This window comes from Camelus ferus, chromosome 2 (genome assembly GCF_009834535.1).
Source record: "Camelus ferus isolate YT-003-E chromosome 2, BCGSAC_Cfer_1.0, whole genome shotgun sequence".
In the NCBI taxonomy this organism is placed as follows: Eukaryota; Metazoa; Chordata; class Mammalia; order Artiodactyla; family Camelidae; genus Camelus; species Camelus ferus.
In genome coordinates, this window is record NC_045697.1 from 28,296,292 (window position 1) to 28,310,221 (window position 13,930).

Here is a 13,930-nt window from a genome sequence, read left to right on the forward strand (position 1 = left end):
ACTCTTTCTCTTTCCTTCACAACTGAAGGGTGGCTTTGCCAGGTAGAGTATTCTTGGTTGGCAGAGGTTTTTTTTGTTTTTTCTCTTTCAGCACTTTGAATATATCAGACCCCTCTTCTAGACTGCAAAGTGTCTGCTGAAAAATCAGCTGATGGTCTTATGGGGGGTTCCATTGTACATAACAAGTTGTTTTCTTTTGCTGCTTTTAAGATTCTCCCTTGTCTTTAAATTTTGACAGTTTAATTATACTTGGTGTCTTGGTGTGAGCCTCTTTGTGTTCATCTTATTTGCAACTGTCTGGGCTTCCTGGATATAGACATGTTTCCTTCCCCAAGCTAGATAAGTTTTCAGCCATTATTTCTTCAAATGAGTTTCTTGCCCCTTTCTTTTTCCTTTGGGGCTCCTATAATGTGAATATTGGTCAGCTTGATGTTCTCCTGTAAGTCCCTTAGGCTGTAATCACTTTTTCATTCTTTTTTCTTGCTGTGCCGATTGGATGAGTTCCACTGCCCTGTTCACTACTGGTCCCTCTTTCGCTTCATGTAGTCTGCTGCTGAACCCCCCCTGTTGTATTTTTCAGTTCAGCTCTCCGATCTCAGTTTGGTATTTTCTTATTTTCTCTTTATTGAAAGTCTCTGTTCATGCATCATTCTCCTGACCTTGATGAGTGTCTTGATGACTCATTTGAACTCTTTTATCATCAGGTGAATCACTTATGTTTAACTTCTTTTTCTGAGGTTTTATCTTGTTCTTTCATTTGGAGCCTATCTCTCTGTTTCATCATTTTCCATGACGCTCTGTGGGTTCTATGCATTAGATAAAACAGCCACTTCTCCCAGTCTTGAAGGAGTGGTCTCATGTAGAAAATGAGCCTTATTTTTCTACCTTACCCTAGTTCTTGGTTGTCTGTCAAAACTTTGTGACTGTTTGAACAGCCACCTTGTTCTTAGTGGCTCCCTGTAGTTGAGGGTGTGCTAAGACCTGTCAGTGTTCCAAAAGGAGCATCTCAGCCAGCAGCTAGATGCAGGCTGCTGGAAAGCTGGACTCTCAGGCCACAATTATTAAGATAAGCAAATAGGCCTCTTTCATGGAAAGACTAGGCATTTCTGTCTCTTGCCTCTGCATTGAGTCCTAGGGGATAGTTGGTTAAGAACTGATTCTGTTTGTTTCTGTCCAGTAAGACCTGTGGACGTAAGCCCGGCTGGCCACCAGAGCCAGGTGACATCCAGGGGTGTTCCCTGGATGCAGCACCAGACTTGGACACAAGCTCCTTTCTGGAAGATACTGGCAACTTAGAGCAAGGCAGAGGGAGAGCACAGAGATGGCACTGCTGGCCTATGCTGTCTCTGGGTTATTTTCAGTTGGCTCCTAGATGTGTGTTAAATTAGAAGACTGCCCCTCAGGCCAAAACTCTGAAGATAAGCAGACAGGTCTCTTTCATAGAAAGACTGGATGCATTTCAACCTGCTACCTCTGCACTGGACCCTGCCTGGAGGATTAGCCACCATGGGTCCAAACAACCCCATTTAGAACTGTTTCTTAGTTCACACTATCCTTGGAGAGCTTGTGGATACAAAGCCCAGCAGCTTTCTCAAGCTACAGGTTTGGAAGGCCTGTCTCTGAGGTAGAAGGCTTAAGTCGGAGACCAGATGTGGGGTCCAAACCCGTCACTCCTCGGGAGAAGCTGGGAGCTGTGATCCCCTCCCAGCTGTGGTATGACTGCACGGAGGGGCAGGAAAATGGAAAGATCATGTCAGCCTCTCCCACCCACCCTGATGTGGGCTTTTCCTTGTTTACTGGATGCATAGGAGTTGCTTGGCTATTTTCTAGATATTTCTCAGAGGGAATTATTCTGTACATAGCTGTAGATTCACTGTGTCTGTGGGAGGAGTACTTCAGGAGCCTCCTACATCACCATCTTGAACCAGAACCTATCTCAGTTTCTGGGTCAGTAGGGTAGGCATGGCTTAGCTGTGCCTTCTGTTCAGGGCCTGACAAGGCTGCAGTTGGCTGGAGCTGCATTCTCCTGAGGCTCAAAGTCTTCATCCAGACTATTTGTTTGTAGACTTTGATCAGAGGACTGAGGCCTTCAGCTCCTAAAGGCAGTCTGCAACTTTGACACGTGGCACTCCCTACAACAAGGAACTGTACTTCTTAAAAGTCCAGCAGAAGATTGGACTTCCACAGGGCTTATATGCAGATTTTGGCATAACCCCTTTTCAGGATCTTCTCCCTCACATTTTAGTAGCTCTGGCAGCCTCAGAGTGTTCTGACTCTCCCAGCTAGTAAGACTAAGACTTCACTGTTTAAGCTCTAGCCATCCTGTGCCTCGTGGACCTGCACTCAGGTGAAAAGGTATATAGAGATGAATCTCAGTAGATTTCTCTTCTTTGACGAATGATACCTTTCCAATTTCTACCTGCTTTTGGCTGCTCTTCAATGCCCTTCAATAGTTATTATATTTTATCCCAAATCTGTAACTATTATCAGTAGGAGGATTAATTTGCAACTTTGCTACTTCCAAAAACAGAATCTTGCTTGTTTTTGGTAATCTTACATGGACTCTCTCCAAACACTATCCCTGCATTAAAGCCGAGCCTTAGCCCACAGTATCATAGCTACCTGTAGGTAAGCTTCCGGGAGTCACGACTGTGCGTCGTCTTTTTAGAAAAGTTACTGCAAGTGTCTTATGACACAGGGACTACTGGTTGAAGCTATTGTTCACTGACTCCTTTTAGACAATCATTAAGTTTCAGGAAAATTTCTTCTCTACAGATTGCTTAGCACTAACTTTGCACCTGCCAGTAAGGTGGCTGTTACCATTCTCACTTTATAACAGAGGTTTGCCCACACAATTTTAATCAGTTAAAGGCGAAGTAAAACTCAGTTCTAATTACAGACTGGAAATTTCTCACTTGATTGCAGTGATCCTGCTGCACACTCCAAAAATGAGCAAAAAAACCATCTTTATTATGCTTGGCTTTAGTAGTAAATGCCAGTTATTACTTGAAACCCTTCTAAAAGCTTTTTTTTTTTTTGCTTTTTTGCTTTTTTGTCATTTCTAGGTGTAATGTTCCTGAGAAGATAGCATTTTTCCACAGAAGGCTGTGTTTCTACCCATGGTAGATTTAGAGATGGTCCTTCCTGGATACAGAAAACAAAACAAAGGCGACCTTTCCAGGTCACCACTTTAACTTCTGTAGAGTGGCAAACAGAGACATATAACATGCTGTTTATTATACTTTGTATATTTCCTCTTCTGAGTCATACATATGCTACACTCTGCACTGTTACTATGACACAATTGTAAATATTCAGCTTTTTGATAACTTTTATATTTTGAAATATCTCCTTTAAAATAAACTTACTGATTAGATGTTTGTAATGTTTTCCCAGATTTAAAGACAAAAAGGAAGGTGGCTTTGAACCATATTGTGAAGGTGAGACAACACAGATGTTAACAGTGTTAAAAAGTCTGAAATGAGAGGGCTTACACAAATCAAGGCTATTTAGCAGAATCAGTCCTAGAATAAAAACATCAAAAATCAGTAACATCAGCATTTGAAAGAATGAATGAAACTATAAGCTTATGTCTCTTGAGTCATTATACTGCATATTATGGAATTCCTGTCACAAAATTAAATCATTTGACTTCCTCTGAAGATGTACATTAATCAAAATCTCCAAAGTGGCTGGAGGGTTCCCTCCCTGTACCACACACCCCATACTACACATATCAGTATATGCTTCTTTGCCATGCAAAGCCAATGTACCAAAGTCTGAGCAGCTGACAGAGTCACGTAGCCTAGCTCTGACTGTATCAGATGATATGACTGTACAGTACAGCCATCAGCTTCGCAAGCATTACAGAGGTACCTAGGAGCCTAGGGTACAATCCGAAGTGCCAATATATTTTATAGCATCCAAGTATCCATATGCATGATGCCTCCAGCTTTACGATCTGTTCTTCCCTCCCAAAGGCTGGCTAGAGGCCTTGGCCTTTCTAAGTGATAATACAAGTCATTATCATTAAATTTACCCTTAGTCTCCTTGTTTTCCATTATCACTGGAGGGATGTTGTAAGGTTACAGGAATAATAAGAGCCACAGGCACTTGGGATCTGTGGGGGTAAGCGCATTATATTTGGGGAGTTATGGGTCTCAGACACTCACTAATGAGCATAATGTTCCAGAACTTACATAGGAAGATACTCCTCCAAGTACGTACAACAATGTGCTCCTTGTTAATAATTTCAAGAGGCCAAATAATGGTGCTGCAAATAAAAGACTGCCAAAACTTAAAAGATGAAGGATGAACAGTAGTGGTTATACAGTAGTAGTTTGTATACTTGATTTTTTTTTGGATTTGGCAGTCTGTAACAGTTTTTCTGCTACAGAGATGCTCTGTGGCATTCTGTAGCTCCAAATCATAATGTACAAGTAAAGGACACTGTTGTTCTGGCTGCAAGGAGATTACAGTCCCTTTCCTGAGGAGCACACAGCAAAGTAGGCAGATATGACTTTCATATCCAAAAGCAACAGAAATGGAAGAATATGCATAAGAAATTTATGCTCACCTCCTTGGTGAGGTGAAGCAGTCACCAATCAAGGAAATCTTCACTGAACCAAGTTCAGGCGGTGCTTTAACAAAAAGAAGGACATGGCTCAGTCGGCAAAGGCTTAACGCAATGTTTTACTCCCAAAATGAACACTGATCTACAGGAAAGACATTTTTCACACTGGTAAGTACACTTTAAATGTCTCAAGAACTGTCTCACCTCCCAAACAAGACTATCGGTTCCTTAAAGGCAGGGAAGAGAATACTGATTTTACATTCCTTTTAGCACATATCTCAAAGAAGTCACACATACTGCTGAACATTTACTGACAAAACTACGGATTAAAAAATTGCTAGACACCCAAATCCCAGGCTAGCTCCACAGCCTCAGGGGCCTCTCAACAGTACAGTCACAGGTAAAATCTAAAGTTCCAGTAGGGTCTGTGGAATCTGTCAGGACAGAACTGGATCTCCCAGGGTCAAAGTAGCCCAAAACCAGTGTTCTTTTTGTCCCAAACCAGAGCAAGGTAAGATCCGTCCCAGTCTAGGCCCTACCAGTTTGAAACTGACAAGCGGAGACTCTGGGAGGATAAGCATGCCTGACAGTCTTTCTGCAGCCACCATACCTTCTGATAACAAAAAGTCCTCTCCGTGAAACTCCGTTCATAGCAGAGATGTGGCTGACACAGAGGGCAAGTTGGGAATTAGAGCTCTCACTCTTCAAATGCCAAAGTTATGTTTCACACAACAGGTTAGTAGGAATATAGTTAGCTTTCTTATCTACTCATTTGCAAATTAATAAGGAAAAAATATACCAACATAATATTTTACTGTACAAGATGACAATCTTAAGAATTTGTACATGTATCATTTTTATGTATGTGGAACATTTTTATTCCTAATTTATATTTTGCAAGATATTTGACAGTATACAAAGAATACCCAGTTCTAGGTGGTGATTGTTTTGTATTATGATTTATTTACATTTCACCACGTAATAGGAACTACCTTTTTTTAAAAAATCAGCATTGGTCCTATAATGGCCATTAGGATAAATTCTTAAGCCTACAAAAGCTGCTTTAGTATCACTGTTCCCAGACATGTTACTGTTAATTAAAATCTGACTTCGAAGCCCACATGTAGGTTCTGACTCTGAGTGCACAGTCATTTTGAAGTACAATCTTATTAGATTGACAGGGGACAGTGGGGGACCCAAGCAGTCGTATCAACCTCTATAAGAGGTGCACATCAGCCTACTGGTTACAACATCCTTCTGGCTGTACCTCCGTTTGTTTATAATGGGACCATGAGGTGGCCCCATTGTGCTAAAACATGGTTCCTTTGGAAAAAGCAAGGCGTCTCCAGACCAGCTAGACTGGTCAGCAGGGTGAGTAAAGGTTGCTGTCAGTAGTGAAAAACGGTTTCACTTCTTTGAATTTTTTCCTTTTCCTTTTCTGGATTCCTTATCTTTTTCTGATTTTGAAGGCTTTGAAGATTTTGTCTTTTTCTGTTGGGAAGGAAAGATGCACAAAATAGTAAACAGCTGTGTTTATGAGTAAATGAAGTAAGTTCATCTGTTCAATAAACCCAATCTTTACCTACCACGTAATAAAGAAGAAAGGTTGCAAACATCTAGATTTTGAACTCCCGCTACTCCTCATGAGCCCACCAGCAACAGCTGGGCTAGCTCAGCCTTTAACTACTGAGAAGCTACTCAGGCTCTAGAACTAAAACATCTTCCCTGCTGTGCAGTTTCTTGGACTTACAACACAGGTAAATTAGGAAAGACAAAATAAGCAAGAGATAATTTACAAATAGGGTAATGTTTTCATGAAGCATTTCCTTTTCTTTCAGTTTCAGATTAGAGCAGGGGAGAAAGGCGGGCTTCTTATGTCTACACAAGATTAGCAAGAGCCACCCTGGAGAAGACCGCTATTCCCACCCCTGCGCATATACAACAGGGCAAGAATGCTGTGCACACACACTAAGGATAGACGGGGATACAAGCTGGATTCCTTTGCCTCAACCACCAGTAACATGGCCTGACACCACAAATGATTTTAATCTTTCCTAGAAGAAGATATGGATGTTTTGCTCTGAGAAATTTCTACAGGCAGTTCAATGGATACAGCAAAACCCCACAAATAACAGAAGGGAGAAATGGTTCAATTTAAAATGCTTTTCTTGATTATGCTGTGAAAATGTGTGTCTGTGGGTAAAGCATACATCAATGGCAAACAAAATGGCCCTTCTCCTAACAGAGCATATAACCACCAATATGATGGCCTGTTTTCTTGCAGTTTGGCTCTTCCACTATTATAAGCAGACTGTTCATATAAATGAAATCTATAACTCACCCTCGGAACTGTGACGAACCAAAAAAACTTTAAAAAGCATTTTCAGCTTCCTCTGCTACTTGCTAAACAGGCCCTGAATAATTTCTAAAGGCAAGTCATACACAAGAAAAGGTAAGCCACTTTGAGGGAGCATCACAGCTTCTCCTATTTGTAGATTAAAACACTACCTTGATCATAGCATCAGTTTCCAAAGTGTCCTGGTCTTTCTCATCAGATTGAGAGTCATCTTCATTTAACTCTTCGTTGTATTCAGAATCCAGTGCTGGGCCTGTGCTGAGTCTGTGTGTCTTTACTACCTGAAGTGAATATGGAGTAAGGTGGACTTCCTTATTGTAAGCTCTTGTGAAGGCTGCTTTCACCTACACAAAAAGAATAGAGAAGGTTTTTTAAAATGTTAAGTGCCAAACAATTCTGTTCAACTCTGTAGGCCTAAAGGTTTGAGAGAGCCTGGGAACCCCTTGAAATTGTTCGTAAAATATGTATGCATGTACACGTAAATGTGCATGTATGTGCCTTTTTCTGTGGAGAAGTTCCACATTTTTCATGACATTCTAAATAGAGCCCATAAATCAAAAAGATAACAATCAGTATTTGGGAACATTAAGCAGGTTTTTTAAAGTCATGTTAAGTCATCGTTTTTATCTATTCAGTGCTCTGCAGTTCTACAAAGTGATAAGCGAAGTTAGTGAACCAATAAATCAAAAAAGGCTTACAATAAGGTGCAAGTTAAAGTTGGCCTTTAATTACCACAAAATATATAGATTCGCTTTACCGTAGAAATTTAGGTTATTTAAAAGTACTAAGTAACTTGAAAACCCTTAGCTTCAAACATGTAAACCTAACTGTAGAATTAGTCCACAAATTCTAACAATGGATGTCTCTTGTGAGAATTTACCCATAGCCATTAAGTCACGTCAAAATTCTCGAGGAGGCAAGCCACAGAGAACATGTCTTCTAGAACAGCACCAAATAAACAGGCACAAAGGTAGGGTACTAGATATTACAAATTCATGCTGTCATTTGAATTTTTTCATGCTCATTATATACATCAGGGAAAACATTATTACATAATAGATCATCCAACTGTAACAAATACACTGAATCCACAGATTAGGCAGATTAAGAAAAAGTATAAAAACGCCCAGCCTGTAAACACTTCTTTCTTTTCATAATGCATTACCATCATCTCACTTTTACTTCCCCCGGCTCATCTGCTCATCCTTATAAGGAATACATTTATATTTGCTCCTCAGATTTCACACCTTGCTTTTCCACTCAACATAAAGCAAAGATAAAACTACAAATTTTAAAGTCAAATCCAGAAGTCTACTTTTAATATTATACTCAAATAGTCTCTTTGGAAAGCATACACCATAAGCAAAAAGCATTTAAGTGAAAAAAAATTAAACTTTTAAAAGTATCTAAAACATCTCTGAAGTACTCCTAGTACATGGTAATTACAAAGTATTGGAGACCCAGTGGATATACAATTTACCTTGGGATCCAGCTTGGAGAAGGGACTAGGTCTGCCTCCCCAGCTGCTAATTTCCATGATATTCTCAAAGTCTTCTTTCATCAAATAATATGCGTCCATAAGAGCAACAACATCCTGTACTCCTTCTATCCCTTGTGAGGTCAAGGGCTGTACAAGTGCATCCCTTATATGTGACAGATAATCCACGTTTACAGTCCTTTTGCTGGAGTAAGTTCTTAAACCAAAACAAGAGAGATATACCTGTAGTCAATGAAAAACTACCACCAACTCAGTTGGCTGGAGTTTAATCCACTTTTAATAATGCTCAATAGAATGCCTACTATTTAACAGCTGGTGTAAGGAAACTTAGCATAGCACTACGAGGCCAATGGATACACAGCAATATATCTGCACGAATATAGTGGGAGCATCAAAGGGGATACCCCTGGGGCACAGTGATGCATCATCTTTTAAAAAATGGTGGGCAAGGAATAGGAAAAGTGCTGAGAGGTAAGCCTTCAGCTTGAACAATGAGAAGAGCAATGGGGAAAAGAGCCCTTTACAGCTTCTAGAGGCTGCCTACATCTCTTGGCCGATGGTCCCTTTTTCCATCTTCAGTGCTGGTAGTGGAAGTGTAGCATCTTCAAATCTCTGTCTCTGATGGACTCTGCTGCCTCCAACTCCTTTTTTTTTTTTTTGTAAAGACCCTTATAATTACATTGAGCCCAACCAGATAATCCAAAATGTCAAGAGGGGAAAAAATTTGTGTTGTTTTAAGCCATTAAGTTTTGCTAATTTGTTACAGCAGCAAAAGGAAACTAATACAAGGGTGGCAAAAAAAAAAAAAAAAAAAAAAAAAAAGCCCTATGCCATAGGCTATGAAGAGGGAACACAGTAGTAAGTAGAATTCTACAGGAACAGAAGAATGGAACTATCTCAGTTCAGTTTTAACCAAAAGTTAAGGGTGAACCAATATTCTCTCCAGGGATCAGAAAGGGAAATAAGATTGCTCAAGTAGTTCTTCATGGTTAAAAATGAATAACTGAAGTTCACTTAATATTTGGGTACACACATTTCTAAGTTTCTAAGCTTTAACAAAATTTTACCAAATAATAAGAATTTTTGAACTTCCTTAAACTTCTCTAAGCACACTGGTTTTCAATCATCTGAGTATCCACCTTCTGTTATACGTGAAACTGTATCCCCTATTCCAAATGACTAAGTCAGTTTACTATTAGAATAGGAGGTAAAAACTAGTTCGTTTATTTAAATAATTCCCTTTTTTCCTATTAAGTTATTTGTAAATCAAGATATTACGTATGCCTACTAGTAACAGGCATAGTCACAATAACAATAAATAATAGCACTACCTCAGATTTATACAGCTTTAAAATGTAAAGTTACGGCACATCACTGTCTGGCTTTATTACCCAAAGTACCCTTTTAAGTGATCAAACAAGTGTTATACCAATTACAGATAATAAAACTGAGGCCCACAAAATATAAGGAACTATCTATGATCATTTATCTAGTTTGCAATAAAACCAAAACAACAAATCTTTGTGACTCATGCTATCTGTATGAAAGACTAAACATACCACACTAACAAAATGCCAGACGTGATGTAAAACCACTTACCTGAGACTCATATGCAGTGCTAGGTCCTGAACAATACGATCATGTTTGCCCATAGATGAGTGCCTCCCCAACCAGCTTGGAAAGGTGGGAAACTGGGTCATGTACCCTCTCATTAACTCTCCAGGAAGAACACTGGCATAAATGGCCTGAAAAAATTAATTGCAGTCCACAATTCAAATTCAGTACAAAAGTAGCTTCTTTAGCAGCTGTTCACCTCCAAGCAATCTCTGGAAACTGAAGCAACACTGCCCCAGTACTAATTCCAGGGTAGTCAGGCCCCTTCCCTCCGTCTCTGATCTGTGGGTATGGGAAATTTCGACCTGAGAAAATAACTAATTGCAGTAAACGCCTTGGTCCAAAATATGTCATGGCCCTCAGAGATCATCTTGCCAACTCAGCCTCCTCAGCCAACTGATCCCAACATACACTAGTTACTTCTCAATGCCAATGTCACAGAAGAGACTTCAAGAGGAATATGACTGTCTTTAACATAAGCTGTTGATAGAAGAGTTGGATCAAAGTATGGAAAATCAAATAGAGAATCAAGTAAACTGGAACTTAAGAAAAGTTTTTTTAAGGGTATCCTTGGATATCCTCTATATCCAGGGTTTCCACTTTTTTAAAGGCTGGAATGACACATGAATTTCGTATCCTGCTTTAATAATATTCTCTCGTAAGTATTTTTATATTAGATCATCTTTACAAATAATTTTAAAGGCTGCAAAATGTTCCATCAAGAGGATTTACCATAATTAATCATACTCCTACTGCTAAGCATGGAAATTTTCTCCCATTTCTTGCTATCAGAATGAATGCTTTAAGGAAGACTTTTTGCACATTAAGCTTTTCCTGTGTTTCACATTATTTCTTTGGAATAAATTCTCATAGGTATAATTATTAGGTATTAAAAAAATAAACACTTTTAAAACATAGGAGAAAGGACTCTTTAAGAGAAGAATGGGCCTTCCAGAAGTCCCTTGCCTGTCACTCAGGTCAATACTACTACATAAACGTACAGAACTCAGAATTCAGAGTTAATTATGAAAGTTTGCAAAACTCTGTTTTGAGTAAAAGGTATCAACCTAGATTAAGTACTCAATATAAAGTAAAAAATATAAAATACAAAGCTGCCTCTTTAGCAAGGAAGAATAAAGAAAATCAGAATAATCAATTCATTATTAGAAAAGTGACTGTTGACCTGCCCTGGCTACATTTCTTCAAGGATGAGCTACTTAGTAACAACCTGGGAGGCCAAGAATGACCAAAAAAAGAAATGGATTCTTAAGGTAAAACAGAGCAAATGAAACGTTTGACTCACATCTTAGTTATAACCAAAATCCAACATTCCCATTTCTGTAAGTCCATTTACATAAAAACACTGAAAAATAGGACTAGATTAAGAAACAGACAATAGCAACCATACAGTATTTAAATCTATAACAGATTGTATTTTTGCCATTAAGAGCCATAATGTTCTGACATTTCAAATAACTATAGGAGCTAAGAGCTAGTTTGTTCTCATTAACTAAAGCAGAGTCTGCACTTTAAGGAGAGCCCTAAGCCTACCTGTGTGGGCAGAAGACTCCAGTTCTGCTTATTCCGGATCTGCCGGTCCACTAGGTCACCATCACATATGCTATCTGCTGCTCTGCTTAAAAGCATCAAGTGCTTTTTCATGTCACCCCTGCGGGAATAAACCGGTCTGGGTTACACCACTGTCCACACTCCACACCCCTCCTCGCCAGGTATCTGGCCTTCAAGGTACTGGGAGGGTACTAATTCTACCCCTCACTAGCTCTGAACACTCACCCTGCAGCTACGGGCTTCACGTGTATGTAGTTCTCCTGGACAAAGAGGGGTGCTATTGAATAATCATGAAAAAAGAGATCTGATTTGTCCATAAGTGACATATGAGCAGTCTCCTCTCCAGCTGCAAACACTTTCCGGGCAACATCAAATGGGCCCTAAAAAGAGAGAGGGACATACCTAGTAGATGGCCAATATCCAAAACACTGACAACAACAAGGGCTGGCTCACATGTGGAGCAACAGAAACTCTCTTTCATTGCTGGTAGGAATGCAAGATGGTACAGTCACTTTGGAAGACAGATCAACAGTTTCTTACAAAACTAAGTATCCTCTTACCATACAATCTAGCACCTGTGCTCCTTGGTATTTACCCAAATGAACTGAAAATATCCACACAAAAAACCTGCACATGACTGGTTATAGCAGCTTTATTCAAAACTGCCAAAACTTGGGAGCAATCAAGATACCCTTTAATAGGTGAATGAATGGTACATCCAGACACCGGACTATTAGCACTAAAAAGAAACATTATAAAGCCATGAAAAGGGATGGAGAAAACTTAAACGTACACGTCTAAATGAAAGAAGCCACTCTCAAAAGGCTACATACTGTATGGTTCCAACTATATGACATTCTGAAAAAGGTGAAGCTATGGAGACAGTAAAAAGATTAGTGGTTGCCAGGGGTTGGAGGAAGGGAGGGATGAACATCAACGTACCTATAAGTGTACCCTTTTGGTGGGGGATGTTGATAGTGGGGGGCATTATATAATTCTAGGACAGAGGATGAATAGGAAATCTCAATTTCACTGTAAACCTAAAATGGCTCTAAAAATGTTGATTAATTTTTTTAAAAGGGGGGGGGGAGCACTGTTTAATCATTGCCCTAACTGTAATAATAAAACATGACTGGTGACTAGGTGAATCAGAACACAGGGATAATTGATACCGACCTCAACTCCAGTCTGAGAGAGGTCATTAAACTATAAACCATTTGAAACAAGATTATTCTGAACAGTTGCAAAACCATTCAAAACATGTAATCCATACGTAAGGGACTCTGAAAAGGCCATTTTATAACTATTGGGGCATGAGTATAATTTGAAACTTCCTTTCCTCAAAACTTAAAATTACAATGACAGTCATTAAAGAAAAATTCATTTGAATTAGAAGCTATTTGAGCAGCTGCCTATATCTCTTACTACAAATATCCACAGATTCTACAGGTGTATCAAAGAACAATAATAACTGTTTCTATTGAATTAATACTGACAGGACAAGAAGTTCTTTGGCTAAGAGTTCTTCAAACTAAGAATGTAAATTTGTTTTACCAGTTTGATATCCTTTTTGGCTCTGTGAGAATCAGCCTTGGCCTGGTCGTAAGTTAGTGCCTTACTTCGTGCACACCACATACTCAGATTGTGTAAAACCTAAAAGAACCACAAATACAACACTGTAAAGATGGGAAAATATTGCCACTCCTTGTCCCCAAAACACTGAAGGCATCAATTCAACAGAATCATCAACTGTTACGTAATATATATTTAATTTACCTGTCTGATATCTTGATTGGCTCCCAAAATTATTTCATTCATAGCTGGAGGAGGGATCTTTAAACCCTCTTTAAATGCAATAGACATCATAGCACCCTGAAATTTGACAAAGGGGAATGAATTGTCACTGATGTTTTTTTAATTCATATAATCAGATTTTTAAAAATCTTTATCAGATACTTTAAAAAACTGATCCAAAAATATATAGGATAGTGTGATGGAGAAAAAAATTCCAATCATCATACCTTAATCTGCTCAACCCGAGGTCTTTGAAAACGAAGATCAAAACAATAATGAACCAAAGAGCGAATCTTGGGATGATTTCTATCATTGCACATACAAATAATAGGAATTTTTGTATGTTTTATTAGGGCAATTAATTCCTGAAAGGAAAATTTGCAACACAGAAATAATTATCTAAAAACAACAACAAAATACCAAACAATGTATGTATCTTAGGTTTTAAAACCTCCTCAGCAACATGCCTTAATTGCTATCAATACCACAGCATAATAATTACTCCTTTAAATTTTTTTTTAAACCT

General features: G+C 39.0%; 2 protein-coding genes across 7 annotated transcripts in view; one reads left to right on the plus strand and one right to left on the minus strand.

The window, feature by feature from the left end:
- Nucleotides 1-6,904, plus strand: part of WDR19 (WD repeat domain 19) — a 76,924-nt gene extending 70,020 nt beyond the window's left edge. For 3 of the 5 annotated variants that reach the window (XM_006188981.3, XM_032496011.1, XM_032496014.1), the window contains one exon: nucleotides 3,066-3,377. The gene's annotated coding sequence lies outside the window, so the exon portion shown is untranslated. The other 2 variants (XR_004325581.1, XM_032496009.1) reach the window with 2 other exon arrangements.
- RFC1 (replication factor C subunit 1) overlaps nucleotides 4,672-13,930 on the minus strand; it is a 63,613-nt gene continuing 54,354 nt past the window's right edge. For both annotated transcript variants that reach the window (XM_006188980.2, XM_006188979.2), the window contains exons 17-25: nucleotides 13,632-13,769; nucleotides 13,387-13,482; nucleotides 13,165-13,263; nucleotides 11,836-11,990; nucleotides 11,593-11,710; nucleotides 10,027-10,172; nucleotides 8,410-8,623; nucleotides 7,082-7,273; nucleotides 4,672-6,064 (exon numbers count right to left, since the gene is read on the minus strand). In XM_006188980.2, coding sequence (XP_006189042.1) covers nucleotides 5,981-6,064; nucleotides 7,082-7,273; nucleotides 8,410-8,623; nucleotides 10,027-10,172; nucleotides 11,593-11,710; nucleotides 11,836-11,990; nucleotides 13,165-13,263; nucleotides 13,387-13,482; nucleotides 13,632-13,769 — 1,242 coding nt within the window. In that variant the 3' untranslated portion in view covers nucleotides 4,672-5,980. The remainder of the gene's footprint in view (nucleotides 6,065-7,081; nucleotides 7,274-8,409; nucleotides 8,624-10,026; nucleotides 10,173-11,592; nucleotides 11,711-11,835; nucleotides 11,991-13,164; nucleotides 13,264-13,386; nucleotides 13,483-13,631; nucleotides 13,770-13,930) is intronic.